Source organism: Callospermophilus lateralis, chromosome 4 (assembly GCF_048772815.1).
Source record: "Callospermophilus lateralis isolate mCalLat2 chromosome 4, mCalLat2.hap1, whole genome shotgun sequence".
Taxonomy (NCBI): domain Eukaryota; kingdom Metazoa; phylum Chordata; class Mammalia; order Rodentia; family Sciuridae; genus Callospermophilus; species Callospermophilus lateralis.
In genome coordinates, this window is record NC_135308.1 from 6095930 (window position 1) to 6119138 (window position 23209).

The 23209-nt window shown below is 37.3% G+C and overlaps 1 protein-coding gene and 1 pseudogene across 1 annotated transcript; one reads left to right on the forward strand and one right to left on the reverse strand.

Moving 5' to 3' along the window:
- The first annotated feature begins 522 nt into the window (after positions 1-522).
- LOC143397422 (uncharacterized) lies at positions 523-7264 on the forward strand. The gene is made up of 4 exons (XM_076853462.2): positions 523-625; positions 2504-2571; positions 4172-4298; positions 6282-7264. Exons 1-4 carry the CDS (start codon positions 523-525, stop codon positions 7262-7264), a joined length of 1281 nt encoding a protein of 426 aa, XP_076709577.2.
- Positions 7265-17293: 10029 nt separating this feature from the next.
- On the reverse strand, positions 17294-18479 carry LOC143397412 (uncharacterized; annotated as a pseudogene).
- Between the last annotated feature and the right edge of the window lie 4730 nt (positions 18480-23209).

Genomic DNA, 23209 nt, shown 5'->3' on the forward strand with positions numbered 1-23209 from the left:
CCTGAAAGATAACTGTATTTGGACATATGGTGTTAAAAGAGGAAAATTCAATCAAGATAATTGTGTGGACTCCATTGCAATATGATCAGTACCCTCACAACAGAAGGAGTTTGGGGAAGGGTTGGGAGCAGGAAGACCATTTAGAGACACAAGACGGCCAGCCTGTACAAGGCTGGAACAGAGGTCTCAGAAGAAACAGGCCCTGCAGTCATGTTGATCTGACACTCCTAGCCTCCAGAATCATGAGAAAATTAGTTTGTTTTAAAGCCACCCTGTCTTTGTCTTACTGTTATGAAAGATATGAAACTCTTATGAAAGCCCATTCAAACTTGGTGAACTAACATAATATTCTTAGCAGCAGGCATACTAATCTTTTGAAAATATGGATGAAATTAGAAGGTGATTTTCAACAATTTTGAGAAGAAAAATTTTGTGGATCATAAAATTATGGCTTATTTAGAAAAATATATCAGATTCTAAATACTTTGAAAGCCAACAGGAGTGGTGATTCTGAGTTTAGTCATGGATGGACACCACAGTCAAGGGTTCTCAGATGCAGTTGAAGAAAAGACACATACAAGCATTCCCCTGCTACAGGGGCTGGAGGACAAAAGTGGGAAATCAGGTAGTAAACACCAGATGAGCTTGATGAATGTGTGTTGAAGTGAGTAAGAACATAACAAGTTGAGCAGTGATAAGAAAAAGAGAATGGAGTTTGGGAGGTGGGTTCAGTGCACTGGAGGATCCTAAATGGTACGGTGAGAGTGAGCTTGACAGATGAGAAGGAAGACCGTGCCCTGACAGGTAGGGCTTGTGCTCTTTAACAGCAGAGGCACTATCGCAGGTCAGCTTAGAGGTTGTGTTGGTGTGTTCAAAGACATTGTGCTCAGCTAAAAGGGAAAAAAAAAGGAAAATTGTTGCTGTCGTATTTTCCAGTTGGATAAATTCTTCATCTAATAAAGACCATGTGAATCTCTGTTTAGGTAATTTTTAAATTATGAATTGCTCTGTAATCAACAGACTTATGATAATAACCCAATATTGTAAAAATTGTAATCATATTTAATAAATTATTGGTGCTTTTTTTGTTTTGTTTTGTTTCTTTGTTTTTCATTGGGATAGAACTCAGGGAAATCATGTCATGGAGCTACATTCCCAGCACTCTATTTTTTCTTTTTATTTTTCATATTTGGAGAGCAGGGATTGAGCATAGGGATGCTTAACCCCTGAGTCCCATCCCCATCCCAGCCGATTTTGTGGTTTTTTTTTACTGTATTTTGAGACAGAATCTCAATTAGTAGTTTAGAGCCTGGCTGTTTCTGAGGATGGCATTGAACTTTGGTCTTCCTGCCTCAGCCTCCTGGGTGGCTGGTCTTTCAGGTGTGCATCACTGCACCTGGATTTTTCTCTTTTTTCAGTGGAGGCACAATAATGTGAGTGAATTTTAGTCTTCATAATACAAATTGTAATTCCTCCACAAAATGTGTGAAATGTTGATGGATACACTACAATTTATAAATATCTGTCTCATATGTATGAATCTACAATTAAAACAGAAATATCATAGCTGATGATGGATGGATATTGAACAGGATTTCAAAGGTTTCAACTAGCACATTAGCAACTGACCAGACTAATCAAATAGATTTCATCCTGATCCCAGTCATCATCTATGAGCATCATTTCTGAACATCCTTAATATAAATTAATGGGACCAGCCCTGACACTCCCACTAGGACCCCGTACTGAAGCTGATTTGGATAACTGGAACTATAAGGGCTGGATTGGCAGGATGGTGCCATTGATTCCTCAAAATGGAAATCAACTTGAGTTGATTCAGGCTTTCATAATAGAGATCCTGACTTGACTGTTCCTAAATCCAGGAAGAATACATCTACCTCATGGGTGAGGGAGGGTTGGCAGGGAGTGAGACTCCAAGGGGACACAATTTAACTTAGAGAACCACTGCTAACAAATAGAGCAAAATCAGTGAAATCTGAGAAATTCCACAATGTTTCCCTAGAAGTGGAAACCAAAGTCTGCATGTTGGTTTAAAAAGTGATATTTCTTCAAAATCTAAGAGTATTTTAAAACTCTGGACCCTTTATCGGGCAATTCACATGTGAAAATCAAGGTTCTCCATATATATGTAAATGCATATATGGAGGTTTAATTCCTTCATTTTTGTTAGCGATCATGTTCACATTTTTGTGAATTTTGACCTTGGAATATGAACAGAGTACTGCACCTATAACTCTTGGGCAATCTGAATTTTCCCAGTGTTAGCACTGCATTTTAGACAAAAGAATGTCTAGGATTTCATAAGAGAGGAGTCAGGATGTCTTCTAAATGTATTGAATATCATGATTTTTCTTCTTCATCCACAGTATTTTCTACAAATTGTTTGGACTGTGTGTGAGTGAAGAGCAAGATTGCAGAAAGCAAAACTATGGTGGGTGAGCAGTGAATGGCTTTTCTATTGAAATTTTCCCCCTATTGACAGAGATGCCAAGTCTTCAGTGCAAGCAGGAGTTAGTCCTGTACCCCACAACTCTGCAGTTGTCACCATGGGTCAGAAACTCATCAGCAGGCAGCTGATGTCCTTCCTGTTAGGTATACCATGGTACCATTCCTGGCTGTGTACTTCCAGAAGGAATGGGACATATTGAATCTCACATTCTGCCTATGACTTCATTTGAAATAATTACTGATTAATGATTCTACTTATTGCAATGATGTTTGAATTGTGGTGAATTCAGGTGAGGGAAATGAGTGAGGAGTAGAACCTCACAGCCCAACATGGAGGCAGATATTCCAGAAGCTGAATTCTGTTGACCCAATGCCACAGGCACTCAAGTAATACTAAGAAAAAATAAACAACCTAGGCTAGAGAAGGCATAAGAAATAATTTCTTTTTTGCAATTTTAAACTTAGAGTTTTATGTAATAAATTTCAACTTTTTTTTAAAAGAGAGAGAGAGAGAATTTTAAGATTTCTTTTTTAGTTATCGGTGGACACAACATCTTTGTATGTGGTGCTGAGGATCGAACCCCGGCCACATGCATGCCAGGCCAGCGTGCTACAGCTTGAGCCACATCCCCAGCCCAAATTTCAACTTTTGATAATCCTCCCCCAAAAAAACCTAAATTAATCAAGATTATTTTTATTCCCAATGTTGTTACAACTTACTAATAAAATATTCCTTCATATTTCATAATGGAAGTTGTTTACACCAAAGTATGTTAACTTAATTGATGTTTGTCATTAAAATATACTAGTAAATCACATAGTAGATGGAGAAAATTTTTTGGAGAACTGGATACATGAAAACTAATAAAGAAATAGAGAAATGAGATCAAGATATCAGAGAGATATTGAAAAGTAGTCTTTGGAGCTCAAGAGAGAATTGAGGATGGGAGTTGTAGTAAGGGATGGTTGCTGGGATTCTGCCTCAGAGTCCAAGTCTCAGAGACTTTGCCTTGTGCTGCTCAAATGTCTGTCCTTAACCTTATTCTGACCTCCTTGGTCACATTGAGAAGAGTGACTCTTCCTACTGACACCAAGTTACATGTAGTTTGCTCAGTTCTCAAAAATTCTGAAGATTGGTTCAAGAATGACTGCATTGTTCTGGTTATAGGGTTATAGTTTAAACATGTTTTGAAGATATAAAGAAATTCATTGCCTGTTTAAACACTCACATTACTAAATATTTTACTGATGAGAGATATTAGATACCTCTTTGTGAAAATGACTATTTTATACATAACCAATTTTCAAGATGACAAATTAATGTTAAGGTTGGCCTGGTGATAATTCTGGAAAGTTATTTAAATAAATGGGGATTTAAATTTTAGTTGAAAAGATTCAAGTGAAAATTTTATAATAGCCTGATTGAAAGTTATCCTTACCAGTTCTTAAATTTTTTTTCTCATATTTCATGATTCTCTATCATTCCACATTCCTTTACTATAAATTCTATGAATTCAATGTATGTACTTTCTGGGTTTCTGAAAGTAAGAATGTTGGAAGCTGAAAATGAATAGGCTGGTGCTTTAACAGTTTGATCTCTTGCACACCTAGTTTTCCCTCTGCCTCATGCTGTCCTCTGAACCCTCTTTTGTGAAATTGATCTTCTTGGTCTTTCTAAACTAGCTTGTCAATACCGTTCTAGGAATTTGTGACCATTGAAGATGTAAGCATAAGTTTCACCCAAGAAGAGTGGGCCATGCTGGACCCATCTCAGAAAATGCTACACCGATCAGTGATGCTGGAAATCATTAATCATGTGGTATCAGTTGGTAAGTCCATTAATTATATATATGAAAGATGTGAGGGTATACCTATTTCTTCAATAACAGTATCTGGAATAGCCTCTCTCTATTCAATTCCAATCTCTGTCCTGACTTTCTCATAGAACTTATAATTACATGCAAGAAAGCTGCTCTTATTGATTACTTTAATCACAACTTATTTTACACCACACTACAATATAGTCCACACCATAATGTTATGTATCCATTAAAGTTATATTATACATAGACCTAATATTTATAAATAATTATATTGTCATGGTGCTGGAGGATTGAATACCAAAACAAGAGAATTCTGAACATTTTTGTGTGATTATTTGGATTCCATTTAAAAGTCATTTTGAATGTCATCCTGAGCATGGGTGTCCTTCAGTGTCCCTGGTATGGAAGATTTCTATCTTTTATTCTACTGCAGTGAGTGAACTTCAAAATTTTCTCTGCTAAATACTTTCTCCCAGTGCCTTGGTTCTCTATTGTTGTTAACTCATCTTCTTGGCCTTGTCACTAATGCACATTTCTTGGTAGAAATGCTAAAATCCAATGGCTATTTTTTTACCATGCATAGGGTATCTGTTCTGCAAATCAGATGTGACTTTGTATCTGGAGGAAGGAAAAATCCTGTGGATGGGAGAAGGGACAGGATTTCTCCCAAGGCAGAGTGCAGGTAAGAAACAGAGACATTTGTGATTCTACAGAGATGGTTGCCCAGCCAGTGATTGAGCTTGGAAATATTAACTGACATAGCTGTGAAATTAATGTGGTTGTCTAAAATATAGTAGGGTACCATGGGACAAAATTTCTCATGTACGACGTAGCTTCTTTAAATCTAAATTCAAAATGTTTCCTCTATATTTATATTTTCATTAAGGGGAAAACCTGTTAGTGTGTTTTTTAGGTCAATTTTCATGTCTCTTTTTCAGATTTTCTCCTTTAAATTTTTTTCTCCATTACTTTTTTAACAATAATTCTATGATGATGTTTTTTATAATTCCCAGTGTTCTATTTTTCCAAGATATATATTTTTTTATCTAAGCCATATCCTCCATGAAAGAGTCAATGATGAAAAAAGACGTTCTCATGAGATAGTTGACTTTCAACTTTGTGTCTCTGAATTTCATGCTACCAATTTGTATTTCCAACTCTTCTAGGGATGGAAAATGAATATCAAAAACATGAAATGATATGCAGAGCAGTTTTGAAAAGAAAGGCTACACCCATCAACAGGTCAATGGTAAGTTTCAAGAATGGGAACACTAATTATGTAAGTTAAAAACCTGTCTGTGGAATAAATGAGTGACCGAGTACAATTTGACGGCTGTCATTATGTTGGGAATACACAACTTCTGTGTCAAAACATCTGTATAGCTTGCATTCTGGGAGAAATTAAAAAGATTCCAAATGCACAAGCATTTCTCATGTAGCTATTTGAAATATTGAAGACCATAAAGTTAATCAGAGCCCTTTTAAATAAAATATTAGTAAATGGAAAATACTTGGCTCACCTGGGAATTATCTACAATGTTCACAAAATTAAAAGTAAGAAGATTTTCATTTTCATATTGCAATGGATTGTTCTAAGATTCTTATGTAGAAAAATTAAGTTTATATGGAAACATTGTTAAGAAATGTTCATCTTCTTTCCAAAACAGGAATCTCATTTTAAAGAGGATTCCTTGGAATGGAGAAAAGCAAGGAACCACTGGGACAACAAACACTGTGCACGATCCCTTGCTGACAATTTGTATCTTGGTGAAAACAAGAAAAATGATTGTTTCTCATGTGAAGGGCAAGAATATTTGAAAGGACATAGGAACTGTTTACAACCTAGAAAATGCAACAAGAATAACCCTGGAGAGATACAATATGAATGTCATCTATGCAGCAAATCCTTTAATGAAACCTCTGATCTAAGCAGACTCAATGAAACTAGAACAGGGAAAAAGAATTGTGAATATAATTTTTCTGAGAAAGTTTTCAGTTACTGCTCTAAGCATAGACAACATGAGAGAACGCAAACAGGTGATAAACAAAATGAATGCCACGTGTGTGGGAAAGCCTTCAGGAAGTCTTACAACCTTAAAATACATGAGAAAGTCCATACTGGAGAGAAACTATATAGATGTCATCGGTGTGGGAAAGCTTTTTGTAAATTATACAACCTTCAAATGCATGATAAAATCCACACAGGAGAGAAACCATACAAATGCCATGTGTGTGGGAAAGACTTCAGCAAATCAGCTCACCTTCGTCGTCATCAGATAACCCACACAGGAGAGAAACCATACCAATGTCAATTGTGTGGGAAATCCTTTGGTCAATCATGCTACCTTAGAATACATGCAAGGATCCACACTGGAGAGAAACCATACAAATGCCATCTATGTGGGAAAGCCTTCAGCAAATCAGTTCACCTTCGTCGTCATCAGATAACCCACATGGGAGAGAAACCATACCAATGTCAATTGTGTGGGAAATCCTTTGGTCAATCATGCTACCTTAAAATGCATGCAAGGATCCACACTGGAGAGAAACCATATCAATGTCAATTATGTGAGAAATCCTTTAGTCAAAAATGCTACCTTAAACTTCATCAGAGAACACACACTGGAGAGAAACCCTATCAATGCCACCTGTGTGGGAAATCCTTCAGTCAATCTTGCTACCTTAAACCACATCAGAGAATCCACACTGGTGAGAAACCACATGTATGTGGTGTATGTGGGAAAGCCTTCAGTCTATCATCTGGCCTTAGACAACATGAGAAAACACACATTGGAGACAAACAATACAAATGTCACCTATGTGCAAAAGCTTTCAGTACATGCTCTGGCCTGAGACTCCATGAGAAAATACATACTGGAGAGAAACCATACAAATGCCCTGTGTGTGGGAAAGCCTTCAGTCGATCATCTGGTCTCAGAGTTCATGAGAGAACACACACTGGAGAAAAATAACATGCATGCCACCTGTGTGGCATACTCCTTGGCCATCACCCTAGTATGGAAAAATGAAACATGACTTGCCTTGGAGAGTGGCCATTGGAATGTTGCCTGTGTAGAAAGGCCTCTCTTTAAGACCCTAACCTTAGAAAAATCGAGCCAGCTCAATGGAGAGAAACCTCAGGAGTGGCATCTATGTGGGAAAGGCTTCAGTCAATCTTACTACCTTAGACTGCACAAGAAAATGTACAAGAAATCAATCTTAGGAATGTCAGCTGTCTGGGAGGTCCTGCCAATGTTCTGCATGTAGGAACCCATGATGGAGACAAACTTGAGTTTCTGTAGCATATATTCTAACCTGCTATTACAAGATCTAATAACTAAATTTTTTTTCTCTGTAGTTCACATATTTTTGCTCCTACTCATATTTTTTCCTACTTCCAAATTTGAAAATTATTTGATTCTTAACCTAGCTTCTTTCTTAGAAATATGTTAAGTTATAAATGTTCATCTGAGTGCTCTTTTATGCCAGAAATTCTAGTATTTGAAGCTTTTATTATCACTTCTTTCAAAGCACTGTTTATTTCCTTCTCTTGTGCCTTCTTCCTTGACCTGTGAGGTATGTATAGGTGTTCCATTTTGTGTTGAAGGACCTGAAGTGTGGAGATGGGATTCTATAGATCTTAAGGTGATTGATTTCTAATATAATCAATTATGCATTAAACAATCTGCATGATTTTAACTTTTTTAAAAGAAAATGGAAATGCTTAAAATTTAAAATATAAGATTGTATTAGTTACGTACATGTCAAAACTATCAAATTGCATGCTTCCAATATGTGCATTTTATTGCACTTCAATTTTACCTCAATAAAGCCATGAAAAAAAATGTGAAGAAGTGTTCAATTGTACTTGTGAAATCTAAATCTGAGCACCCCATAATTGAAGAACACCCTTTAATCAGTATGAAAAAGTTGAAGTAATTTGAATCCTCTCTTGACATACACAAGTCCCTGTAAAATAAACCATATGAATGATGTTTTATTTAAAAGGTCATAATAAGTGATCTTTCTTAAATGACATATGCTTATTTTAAACCCTGTCAAGAAAAGAATGTAGTAACCTACAATTTCAACTCTCAGCTTTCAACCAACCAGAGTGTTTGACAGGAAAGTCATATTGACACTATCCAGGTCCTAGACAGGGTTTCCTCAATCCTGTGTACGTTCAGACCATACCCCACCCCCTTGTATTCCTCAGGAACTTCTTGAGCATCATTCACATTGGTTCCCTTGTGTCCACTGGGGGAACTTTTCAGAATTAAACAATTTTGAAAAAAAAATTTGCATTTTCAAGGACTTCACATTCAATTTTAATGTTCTCTCCTCTCTCCATTTAATCTGGTATTTGCAAAGGTGAAGCAAGTTGAATGATTGAATTTACATTATTAAGTGACAGTTGTACTCCTATTACTCAGATCAACAACAATTAAAACAGAAAAAACACAATTTTAACATGAGAGAAATAATGAAACAAAGTTTGTTTTGCAATTTGTTGCATTTAAAGATAATTTCCCACATGTTCTTTGAACAAGAAAACCAATATTAATTGGTGCTGGCATTTGTGTAATATGTAGAAAGTCTTGATTATACCACCAAGGAGATATATTTGGTAGTTTTTTTTTCTTTTTTCCTGGTTTTCACCAACCTCAGAATCAACTGGATTTAGAAGTTACAGATGAAATTTGTTTCACATGATTCTCTTTCTCAGCCTGTTCTCCATCTCTTTCAGTGCATCATTTAAATCTTGTTTGGATGTTCAATTTATGTTGTGAGCTGTTAGAGGGAGAAGTGGAAATTTTCTGTGCTTCTTTTCTAGTTATGTGCAGCACATTGCCAGAAACTTAGTGGCAACACCAATAAAATCCATTAAGTCATAGACTCATAGGTCAGAAGTCCAAGTCAGAGCAGGTTGGATCCTCTGGAAGCCTGTCACAGGACCTCATGCAGGTGCTGGCTGCATCATGGTCTCCGTGATTGATTCTCTCTCTCTCTCAGTCTTTGGGGAGGGTGCAGTTCCTTGGGGCTGTAGGGCTGTGGACCTGAATTTTGACACCCTGAGTTTTGTTTCCTCTCATATGTCTCCTTATATTCTGTGAGAATTTGCAGATTTGGGTGTGTTTGTGTTTGTTGCAGTGTTTGATTCTTTGGGCTGTCTAGACAAGCACTATACCACTGCACTGTATCCCAGGCCCACAGTTGCTTCTTCTGTGCCTGAAGGAGACCTGTTCAGAGTTTGGTGCTGTCTGCAATCCTCCTATCACAAGTAATAGATTCATGTTACACCACTCAGCTTTTCAGGTTCTCTCAGGTGCCTTCCCTTTATTTGATTAGCTCACAGTGCCTCTAATTGCATGAATAAACTGCTCCACTCATTGCCAGTTTTTGTGGCTGTGAATAAAATATATGACAAGAACAACTTATAGAACAAGCATTTTGTTTTGGACTCAGTTTTAGAGTTTCAGTCCATGGCCACCTGACTGCAATGCTTTAGGCCTAAGGTGAGGCAGAACATCCTGGCACAGGGGCATGAGAGAGAAAAGATACTCTGCTAATGGCAACCAGGAGCAGAGAGAGTGAGGAGCCAGGGATGAGGTGCTTATTCCCCAAGGGCATTAGGGAACTATTTCCTCAAGCTCTGGCCCAATTTCCAGCAGTTTCCCTCCAGTAGCCCATTCAAATTATTGGTCAATCAATTCACTGATCAGGTCAAATCCATCTCTCCTAATGTAATCATCTCTACTACAAAATTTTGGAACATTTCTAGATTTTATTATCAGACTTCCAGGAGAACTCATTTCCAAGCCATAGTCATGGACGAGAGAGCAGGGTGAGGACAATGATGGTGACTGAGAGCCACAGTGAGCCTCATGAGACAGGAGAGAACCTTGAAGATGAAGCCTTGGGTGTCAGATCCTTCTTAGGCAGTAATTCCACCTTTGGATATAAATTGGAAAAACTAGTCATTCAATATCAGGTCACATCCTACCCAGGGGCTGGGACATCCTTTTTGTCCAAATTGACACAACCCCCAATCACTCTGACAACCAAAGCATTATGAGCCTCAAAAATAGAATAAAATGAAAGCTCGCTGGTAGCTATTCAATGAATAACAAACCCACTGAAGAGTAGGACATTGAGGCAGAAACAGAAGAACTCATTTCCTTAACAATTTTCTTAACACTCTAGCTAGGTGCCCAAGGGCAAGCCTATAATCCCAGAGACTCCAGAGCCTCAGGCAGGAACTTCACAATTTGAAAGCCAACTTCTGCAATATGGTGAGGCCCTAAGCAACATAGAGAGCCTCTACCTAAAAAAGAAAGAAAGAAAGAAAGAAAGAAAGAAAGAAAGAAAGAAAGAAAGAAAGAAAGAAAGAAAGAAAGAAAAAATACAAAGGGCCAACACTTGAAAAGGGTGCTGGATATCACTAGTTTTCAAGGAATGCAATGATAACCAGATGAAAGAAATAAAAATATAACAAATGTTGGCAAGGATATAGAAGGTTTGTGAGTTAAAGCTCATAGTTGTAAGGTCACATACGATGATCAATAACATATCTATTTGTTAATGAATTGGAAACAGTTCAATTTAAACGTGTGTTTGTATGCACGTGCACGCATATGTGTGCATGCAAACAAATTTTGAAGAGGGCCCACAAAGCCTGGGAGTCTATACTATTTAGTATCTCTGATGTGTAGATTAGGAATGTTTGAGGTTCTGGCTATTCAATTTCTATTTTGTAGACTGTTTGCTTTTTATAGCAGGATCTAGAAAGTGAAATGCCAACCTCTCTGTGCAAGAGAAGTTTCACCCTCATGTGGCCAATTCCATTTTGACTTGCTATTGGCAATGGTGACAGAGACCAATGTGTGGACTCACCTCCTGGCCCTTCATGGAACCAGCCTCCGGGCAGTGCTGGTAGAGGGATGAGCCTTTGCTTTCATACGACAGGTTTTCTTGCCATTTTTGCACAGATTATTTCACCTAAACAGATGCCCTCTGGTTCCACCCACATCTCCATACCAGTAATGATTTGTACATTTCAAAATAGATAGAATAGGGACTTTGGATGTTCTCACACAACTACAAGGTATCACTGAGGAAGTAGATTTATTCAATGAACAGAGGTGTGGAAATATCAGGTGGTACTCTGCAGATATACACAATTATTCTATCAATTAACAGGAAAAAGAAACAAAGATAGAGGTGGTATGTAAGTTCCCTTCTCTTTATTTACTTTCAACTTATTTTATTTTACACTTTTGTGTGGTATTTCATACTTGGATCAACTCAGTAATTTCCAGAACATTTTAATATTCAACTCACAGTTATCTTTATTCTCTGAAATACTGTTTTAAATTTCAAATTCTGATATTTTATGTATGATTTTGGAGTCTATTGCTAAGTATTTATGTCATATCTCAATAATATAACTTGTAATTTGTGTACTTGGGAAACATATGTAATTTATTTCTATCCATTAAAAAATAATTTGGGATATTTTCAGGGATATCTAATAGGTGCATCATTCTTTCCCATAAATATTTAAAAAGAAAACATTCTAAGAAAGTTAAATTTTTACTTTTTAATGACCTAATTTATATCACCATTGTGTCTGTAATTTCTGTATTTGATTCTATAAATTATTTTACATTGTATTATTACAAATTAAATTACGGAAATTTGACAGACTTCAGAGGAATTTGTTCACTAAAAATCTAGACCAACTTAAGGAGAAACTATCACCCTAGATACATAGAGTTCCTTTGGGGCAGTTTGATGGGGTCACCTTTCAAGGCCACATGATAGCACTCCTAATCCTATCAGTGGGACTGAATTACATCATTCTAATGATCTCTGGGATATTTTGAAACTGATCAATTAACATTTCTTTATACCTAAATATTTTGATACATGCACATTTGTAAAGTGAACACAATACTTTATACAATTGTCACTATATTGTTTCATCCTCCACCTTGGCTTCTCAAATAAAGAAATAATTGCACATTAACTGGACCTGGTGGTACACACTTTAATCTCAGGAACTCAGGAGGCTGAGGCAGGAGGGTTGCAATTTGGAGGCCTGCCCTGGGAACTTAGCGAGACCATCAGATCTTAGCAAGACTCTCAAAATAAAAACTGAAAGGACTGGGGATGTAGCTCAGTGGTAAAGCTTTCCTGGGTTCAATTCTAGCAGCTAGATAAACAAATACATACATAACAAATAAAAATAGTTTCACATAAAATGTTACTCTCCTGTCAAATATACAAAATTAATGAGTTGATCCAAATATGGAATACCACACCCAGTTGTGCCAAAGGTATTTGAATTTATAAATTGACTGAAATGTGAAATAAAGTAAATTGAAAGTAAATAAAGAAAAAGAATAATTGTGTATATCTGCAGAGTACCACCTGATATTTCCACATCTCTGTTCATTGAGTAAATCTACTTCCTCAATGATACCATGTAATTGTGTGAGAACATCCAAAGTCCCTATTCTATCTATTTTGAAGTATACAAATCATTACTGTTCTAAGGACGTGGGTGGAACCAAAGGGCATCTGTTTAGGTGAAATAATCTGTGCACAAATGGCAAGAAATTTAACATATTAAAGCAAAGATTCAGCACTCTGCCAGCACTGCCCAGGGGCTGGTTCCATGAAGGGCCAGGAGGTGAGTCCACAGATTGGTTTCTGTCATCCTTGCCAATAGCAAGTCAAAATGGAATTGGCCACATTAGGGTGAAACTGTTCTTGCACCGATGCCACAGTCTGGCTGGGCACAAATCACGAGCCACTACACAGCTTGTAGATTCAAACAGCAATTTTTTATTCCCGATCTCACACCGGCCCTCTCCAAACACGTTCTGCGGAAATCCACATTCTCTCTCAAATCCACCTCCTCTGCCTCCCACAAACTCACTCTGAATCCTGGGAGAGACTCAAGGGGAACTCAGGCAGCAGGACACGCCCTATTCCCAGCAGGAATAATCTTAAATCCAGATCCGCCCTGGTCCTTGAGCAAGGTCACCTTACATGCAATGTCACTGCAAAATGTCTAATGCAAGTCCTATTTCCACTAGTCCTTCCACTAAGCAACATGGGGTACGCTGGCAAGGAAATTGTCATACCTACTTGGCTAATGGCCCTCAGCACACTGAGAGGTTGGCATTGCACTTTCTAGTTCCTATTGTAAACAGCAAACAGTATGCAAAATAAAAATTGAATGGCCTGAGCCTCAAACATTTCTAATCCACACGTCAGAGATACTAAATACTATAGATGCCCAACGTTTGTTTGGCATTCTTCGAGATTTGGATGCACGCGCACACACATGCGCATGTGTGCATACAAACACACACGTTTGTATTGAACTGTTTCCAATTCCTTAACAGATATGTTGTTGATCACCAAGTGACCTCACAACTATATAAGATTTAACTTCTACACATGAAGGTTCTACATCCTTGTCAACATTTGTTACATTTTTATTTCTTTGGTGATATTCATTCTAACTGGTGTGAGCTGGTATCTTTTCTGTTTATCATTGGCATTTCTTGATAACCTAATGATATCAATCACTTTTTTTAAGTGTTTGTTGGGCATTTGTGTTTCTTTTTGGGGAAGTGTCTGTTCATTTGCCCATGTTTTTGTGAAGTAACTATATGGCCTCTTTTCATTTTTTGAGGTAGGGCCACTTATGTTGCTTAGGGCCTCACCATATTGCAGAGGCTGGCTTTCACCTTGGGATTTTTCTACCTGGGGCTCTGGAGTCTCCAATTTTAGGCTTCCCTTGGGGGCCTAGCCAGAGGTGGAATTGTTAAGGAAATGAGTTCTTCTGTTTCTGCCTCAATGTCCTGCTCCTCAATGGGTTTGTTATTCATTGAATAGCTACCAGTGAGCTTTCATTGTATTTTATTTTTGAGGTTTTTGATGCTTTGGTTGTCAGGGTGATTGGGGGTTGTGACAGTTTGGGCAACAAGAGTGTCCTAGCCGCTGGATAGGGCGTGACCTGACACTGAAAGACTAGAATTTGCTAAGTTACATCCAGAGGTACAATTGCAGCTGAAGAAGGATCTGATACCCAAGGCTTCAATCTATGAGGTGCTCTCCTGTCTGATGAGACTGCTGTGGCTCTCAGTCACCATCATTGTTCTCACCCTGCTCTCTTTCATGACTATGGCTTGGAAATGAGGTCTCCCTCAAGTCTCATATTAAAAATCTAGAAATGTTCCAAAATTTTGGAGGTGAGATGATTACATTAGGAGACACTGATGTGACCTGATCAGTGAATTGATTGGCCAATAATGTGAATGGGCTACCAGATGGAAACTGTTGGTAGTTGGGCCAGAGCTTGAGGAAATAGTTCCCTAATGCCCTTGGGGAATAGGCTCCTCATCCCTGGCTCCTCACTCTCTCTGCTCCTGGTTGCCATTAGCAGAGTATCTTTCCACTCTCATGCCCTTGTGCCAGGATGTTCTGCCTCACCTCAGGCCTAAAGCATTGCAGTCAGGTGGCCATGGACTGAAACTCTAAAACTGAGTCCAAAACAAAATACTTGTTCTATAAGTTGTTCTTGTCATATATTTTGTTCACAGCCACAAAAACTGGCAATGGGGGGATAGTTTATTCATGCAATTTCTAATCAAAGGGAAGGCACCTGAGAGAACCTGAAAAGTTGAGTGGTGTAACATGAATCTATTACTTTTGATAGGAGGATTGCAGACAGCACCAAACTCTGAACAGGTCTCTTTCAGGCACAGAAGAAGCAATTGTGGGCCTGGGATACAGTGCAGTGGTATAGTGCTTGTCTAGCCAGCCCAAAGAATCAAACACTGCAACAAACACAAACACACCCCAAGTCTGCCAATTCTCACAAAATATAAGGAGACATATGAGAGGAAACAAAACTCAGGGTGTCAAAATTCAGGTCCACAGCCCTACAGCCCCAAGGAACTGCACCCTCCCCAAAGACTGAGAGAGAGAGAGAATCAATCACGGAGACCATGATGCAGCCAGCACCTGCATGAGGTCCTGTGACAGGCTTCCAGAGGATCCAACCTGCTCTGACTTGGACTTCTGACCTATGAGTCTATGACTTATTGGATTTTATTGGTGTTGCCACTAAGTTTCTGGCAATGTGCTGCACATAACTAGAAAAGAAGCACAGAGAATTTCCCCTTCTCCCTCCAACAATTCACAACATAAATTTAACATCCAAACAAGAGTTGAATGATTTATATGTAAAAGATGGAGAACAGGTGGAGAAAGAGAATCAGGTGGAACAAATTCCATCTTTATTTTCAAGACACAGTTGATACTGAGGCTGGTAAAACACAGGAAAAAGGGAAAAAACTACTAAATATATCTCTTTATGTGGCATAATCATGACTTTCTACATATTTTACAAATTCAAGCACAAATTAAAATTTTTTTCTTGTTCACAGAACATGGGGGAAATATCAATAAAGGCAACAATTTGCCAACCACAGTCTGTCTCATTATATCTCTCAGATTAAAACTGTTTTATTCTACTTTTAATTATTGTTGATCTGGGTAACAAGAATACAACTGTAACTTATTATTATAAATTTAATCATTCATCATCCTCCACCTTTGGAATACCAGATTAAATGGAGAGATGGGAGCACATCTAACTTGAAAGTGAAATCCTTGAAAATACTTTTTTTGTTTGTTTGTTTATGGGATTGTTCTCAAAAGTTCCCCCAGTGGACACAAGGGAACCAATGTGAATGAAGCTCAAGAAGTTCCTGAGGAATACAAGGGTGTGGGTTGGCTCTGAAAGTACACAGGATTGAGGAAACCCTGTCTAGGACCTGGATCTTGACAATATGACTTTCCTGTCAAACACTCTAGTATATTAAAAGCTGAGAATAGAGATCGTAGACTACTACATTCTTTTCTTGACAGGGGCTATAATACTCATGCTGTTTAAGAAAGATCACTTATTAAGGTTTTTGAAATCAAATTTTATTCTTATGGCTTATTTTCCAGGCCCTTGTGTTTGTCAAGAGAGGATTAAAATTACTTAAAATTTTTTCATTCTGATTAATGGTGATTCATCAATTTTGGGGGGCTCACATTTGGATTTCACAAGTAGAGTTGAAGGTTCCTTCACATTTTTAAAAATAGCTTTATTGAGGTAATGTTGAAGAACAATCAAATGCACAAATTGGAAGCATGCAATTTGATTAGTTTTGACATGTACAATCTTATTGTTCAAATTTTAAGCATTTCCATTACCTTTTTTAATAATTTAAATAATTTAAACCATGCAGACTGTGTTTTCTGCAGGGTTTATTATATTAGAAATCAATCCCCTTGAGATCTATAGAACCCTATCACCACATGTCAAGTCCTTCAACATGAAATGGCAAGAAAGAAGGCAAAAGAGAAGTAAATAAAAAGTGCTTTGAACTAAGTGAACGAAGTGATCTTTCAATGTCAGAATCTGTGGGATAAAAGAGTACACAAACATTTGTAACTTAATGTACTTTTTATCAGGAATAAGCTAGAGCAACAGTTTATTTTTAAATTAGGTGGTAGGATAGAAAAAATAAGAGTAGGAGCAGATATATATGAAATAGAAGTCAAAATTTTAGTTATTATATCTTGCAATACCAGGTTAGAATATATGTTACAGGAACTCAAGTTTGTCTCCATCATGGGTTCCTACATGCAGAACATTGGCAAGACATCTCAAACAGCTGACATTCCTATGATTGATTTGTTGTGCATTTTCTCACACAGTCTAAGGCAATAAGATTGATTGAAGCTTTTCCCACCTAGATGGCACTCATGTAGTTTCTCCTCATTGAGTTTGCTTATGTTTTCTAAGGTTAGGGTGTTAATAGAGGCCTTTCCACACAGGCCACATTCCATTGGCCACTCTCCAAGGTGACTCTTCTTTGATTTTTTAATGGTACGGTGATGACTATGCCACATAGGTGGCATGCATGTTATTTTGCTCCAGTGTGTGTTCTCTCATGAACTCTAAGGCCCGCTGATCAGCTGAAAGCTTTCCAACACACAGGGCATTTGTATGGTTTCTCTCCAGTATGTATTTTATCATGCCATCTCAGAAGAGAGCATGTACTGAAAGCTTTTCCACACAGGTGACATTTGAATGTTTTTTTCAATATGTGTTTTCTCAGGGCGTCTAAGGCCAGATGATAGACTGGAGACTTTCCCACACATAGGACATTCATATTGTTTTTCAGCAGTGTGGATTCTCTGGTGTGGTTTAAGGTAACACAATTGATTGAAGGATTTCCCACACCGTGGCACTGGTAAGGTTTCTCTCCAGTGTGTGTTCTTTGATGCAGTCCTAGGTGGCTTGCTTGATTGAAGGATTTCTTACACACATGGGATTCATATGGTTTCCCACCAGTGTGGATTCTCTCATGTATTCTAAGGTAGTATGATAGACCAAAGGATTTTCCACACAACTGACATTGGTATGGTTTCTCTCCTGTGTGGATTATCTGATGGCAACTAAGGTGAACTGATTTGCTGAAGGCTTTCCCACACACATGGCATTCATATGGTTTCTCTCCTATGTGAGTTTTTTCATGAATTTGTGCTGCAGTCTGGCTGGGCAAAATAACCAGGGGGTGGCAAGCAACTTGTGAAGACTGAAACAGCGGGAGCCCCTTTAATGTAGGACAGCAGAGGTATTTATACCTAACTCATTATACACAGCTTGTTTCAATTAAAATTATCTAGATACATCAATTAGTCATTAAGGAATCCTCATCGTCTTAATAATTACACACAGCTTAATTCAATTAACATCATGTAGATACAGCAGTCAGTCATTAAGGGATCTCCATCATCTTAATGGCTCGCTGGCGTTACTTCTCAAACCACTCCTCCTGGCAAAGTGCCAGGTGCCATCTTGACTTGTCTGTGGCCCTCAACACATTTGAAGGTTGTATAATTTATAATAGGCTTTCCCACACCAATGGCATCTGTATGGGTTCTCTCCAGTATGGATTTTCTCGTGCCTTTGAAGGTTTTAAGACTTCCTGAAGGCTTTCCCACACACATGGCATTCATTTTCTTCTCACCAGTTTTGGTTCTCTCATGTTGTCTAAGCTCAGAACAGTTCCTGATGACTTTCTCACAAAAATTACATTTCTGCATCTTTTCCCCTGTTTTAGTTTCATTGATTCTCCTGAGATCAGAGGTTTGATTTAAGTGTTTGCTACATAGATGACATTCATATTATATCTCTCCAGGGTCATTCTTGTTGCATTTTCTGGGTCATAAAAAATCCCTATGTCCTTTCAAACATTCCTGCCCTTCACATGAGATACAAAAATTTTTCTTCTTTTCATCTGGATACAAATTGTCAGCAAGGGATCATCCACAGTGTTTGTTGACCCACTGGTTCTTTGCTAGGTGAGTAAACAGAGATTGAATGCATGCAGTGTTGTGATACAGATCTTCCTCCAAGTCTTTCCATCCAAAGAAATCCTCTCCAACATGAGATTTCTGCCTTGTAAAGAAGATGAACATTTCTTAATGATGTCTCCATATAAACTTACAAATTAATTTTTCTGCATAAGAATTGTAGAACAAACAATTATAATAAGAAAAAAATATTTTTGCTTTTAACCCCAAAACACATTGCACATAATTCCTGGAGAGCCAAGTATTTTCCATTTGCTAGTATTTTATTTAAAGGGGCTCAGATTAACTTTATGGTCTTCAATATTTCAAAGATTTGCTTCTTGATAAATGCTTGTTATTTTGGAATCTTGTTAATTTCTCACAGAATGAAAACTATACAGATCTTTGGACTCAGAAATTATGTAATGGCAACATAATTACAGCCATGAAATTGTACTCAATAACTAATTTATTCCACTGACAGGTCTTTAATTTACATAATTAGTGTTTCCATCCCTGAAACTCACCATTGACATGTTGATGGGTGTATCCTTCCTGTTCAAAAGTGCTCTGCATATCATTTCATGTTTTTGATTTGCAATTTCCATCCCTAGAATAGTTGGAAATATGATTTGGTAGCATGAAATTCAGAGACAGACAAAGTTGAGTATCAACAATCTCATGAGAATTTTGTTCATAATTGACACTTTCAGGAGGAAATGGCTTAAGTCAAGAAAAACTGTCTGTCTTAGGAAAATAGAACACTGGTAATTATAAAAGATATATGGATAGAATTACTTTTTTAATGTAATGGAGAAAAAAATTTAAAGGAGAAATTTGGAAAAGAATTCATAGAAATTGACCTGAAAAAAAATCAGTAACATGTTTTGCCCTCAATAAATATAAAATTATAGAGGAAACATTTTGAATGTAAAATAAAAGATCTAGGTCAATACGTGAGAAATTAGTTCCATTATCCCCCACTATGTTTTAGACAACAACTACTTTTCATAAATACGTCACTTAATATTTCCAAGCTCAGTCACTGGCTGGGCACCCATCTCTACTGAATCACAAAATTCTCTGTTTCCTACCTGCACTCTGGCTTGGGAGAAACCCTGTACCTTCTACCATCCACAGAATTTCTTCATGCTCCAGAGGCAAAGTTCCTTCTGATTTACAGAACATATACCCTATTTATGGGAAAGAAGGGAATTAGATTTTAGGGTTTCTGTCAAGAAATGTGCATTATCATCAGGGCCATCAAGATGACTTAGCAGCAGTTCAGAGAACCAAGGCAGTGTGAGAAACCATTTAGCAGAGAAAATATTGAAGTTCCCTCACTGCAGTAGAATAAAAGATAGACAGCTACCATACCAGGGAAGACTGAAGGACACCCATGCTCTTGATGATATTCAAAGAATGCTGAATCAGCAGTCCTTTCAGGCACTTCATCTCTCCACTAGATATTACTTTCAAATGGAATCCAAATAAGCACACAAAAATATTCAGAATTTTCTAGTTTGGGTATTCAATCCTCAAGCACAATGACCATATAAGAATAATTATTTATAAATATCACGTCTATTTATGGTTTTCAAATCATTTATTCAGGAGATTTAGTTGCAATAAATACATACCATTATGGTGCTGACCACACTTAGTGTCATGTAAAATGATGTGTAATGCAATTTTTAAAAACAGCATCTTTCTTGTATGTAATTAAAATGTCTATGTGAGAATCAGAACAGAGACTGGAATTGAATAGAGAGAGTCTATCCTGGATACTGTTGATTGAAGATATATGTATACCCTCACATCTTTCATACATAACATTGATGGACTCACCAACTGATACTAGATGATTAACAATTTCCAGCATCACTGACCAGTGTAGCATTTTCTGAGATGGGTCCAGCATGGCCCACCCTTCTTGGGTGAAACTTATACTTACATCTTCAATGGTCATCAATTCCTAGAAGAGTATCGACAAGCTAGTTTAGAAAGACCAATGAGATCAATTTCACAAAAGAAGGGTTGAGAGGACAGAATGAGGCAGAGGGGAATCTAGGTGTGCAGGGAGATCAAACTGTTAAAGCACCAGCGTATTTATTCCCAACACCCAAAATTCTTACTTTCAGAAACCCAGAACATCAATACATTGAATTCATAGAATTTATAGTACAGGAATATGGAACGATATGTGCAAAACTTTTAAGGACTTGGAATGATAATTTTCAAACAGGTTATTATAAAATTTTTACTTGAAACATTTAAACTAAAATTTAAATCCCCAATTGTTTAAGTAAACTTTGTCAGTCTTGAAAAATCATTATGTATAAAATAGTCATTTTCACAAAGAGGTATCTTAGATCCCTCACAGGTAAAATGGTTAGTAATGTGAATATTTAAAAGGTTGATGAATTTCTTCTTATCTTCACAACATGTTTGAACTATAACCCTATAACCAGAACAATGCAGACATTCTTGAACCAATCTCCAGAATTTTGGGGGACTGAGCAAACTGCATGTATCTTGGTATCAGCAGGAATATTCACTCTTCTCAGGATGTGACCATGGAGGTGAGAATAAGGTCAAGGACAGATATTTCAGCAGCACAAGACAGTCTCTGAGACTTGTATTCTGAAGCAGGGTCCCAGCAAACATCCCTATACTTCCCTATACTACAACTCTCATTCTCACTTCTCTCTTGAGCTCCAAAGAATACTTTTGAATATCTTGATCTTGTTTTTCTGTTTTTTTTAAAATTAGTTTTCATGTATCCAGTTCTTTAAAAAATTTGCTCTAACTACTACTATGCTATTTTCTAGTATGTTTTAATGACACAACATCAATGAAGTTAGCATAAGTTGGTGTAAATAATTTCCAGTATGAAATATGAAGAAATGGCTTACTAGTAAGTTGTAGCAACACTGGGAATAAAAATGATGATGATAATTTTAGGCATTTTGGGGGACTTCTCGAAAGGTTGAGACTTATTTCATGATATTTTAAGTTTAAAATTGGAAAAAATAAATATTTTTTTTTCTCTTGCCTTCTCTAGCCTACGTTTTTTATTTTTCTCAGTATCACTCCAATGTCTGTGGAACTGGGTCAACAGAATCCAGCTGCTGGAAAATCTGCCTCCATGTTGGGCTGTGATGTTCTACTCCTCACTTAGTTCTCTGGAATACATTCACCACAATCCAAACATCATTGCAATAAATAGCATCATTCATCATCAATTATTTCAAATGGAGTCACAGGCAGAAAGAGAGATTCAATATGTCCCATTCCTTCTGGAAGTACACAGCCAGGAATGGTACCATGGTATAGTGGTGTCACAACAGGGAAAAGATCAGCTGCCTGCTGAGACTTCCTGACCCATGGTGAAAACTGCAGAGTTGTGGTTTACAGGAGTAACTCCTGCTTGCCCCGAAGACTTGGCATCTCTGAAAATAGGGGGGAAATTTCAATAGAAAAGCCATTCACTGCTCACCTGGAAATTCATAGCCATTGATTTTGCATTTTGCTCTCTTCTTCTATCAAAGTTCAAACTGTATTCAGGAAAAGTCTGTGGATGAAGAAAGGAATCATGAGGTAGCAAGGAGCTAAGCTCCTAAGTGAGATTTTGTCTCAAAATACAAAAATACAAAATGGGCTGGGGCTGGGGGAGGAACTCAGTGGTTCAATCCTGTGTTCAATCCCTGCTATCGAAAAATAATAAATAAAAAAAAAATTAATTAATAATAGAGTGGTGGGTATGTAGCTTCATGGTCTGATATCCCTGAGTTCAATCACAACAGAAAACAAAACATAATAAAAATAACCAATAATTCATTAAGCATGACTATGCTTACAAATTTTCACATATTCGGTTATTATCATAACCCAGTTGACTGTAGGATAATTCACAATTTAAAAAATGACAAGCAAAGATTTGCAAGGTGTTCTCATTATGATAAATTTATCCCAGTAGAAAATACATAGCAATGTTTTTCCTTTTTTGTTGTTGTTTGTTTTGATTTTTGTATGACCTGAGCTCCATGTCTTTGAAGACACCAACACAACCTCTAAGTTGGCCTGGAATTGTACCTCTGATGTTAAAGAGCACAGTCCTACCATGTGATTGCATGGTCTTCTTTTTCATTTCTCAAAGACCACTCTCCTTTCACAGATTCTACCATTCATGATCCTCTAGTTCATTGACCACACCTCCCAAACACAATCTTATTTTTCTTATCATTGCTTATTTTATTACCTTCTTACTCATTTTGAGACACACTCATCAACCAAATCTGGTCATCTGTACACCATTTTCCACATCTTGTCATCAAGCCCCTGTAGCAGCAAAATGCTTGTATGTCTTTTCCTCAACTGCACCGTAGAAGACTTGACTATGGGGTCCATCCATGTCTAATCTCAAAATTACTGCTCCCATTAGCTTCCAAAGAATGTAGAAACTTATGTGTGTTTGTAAG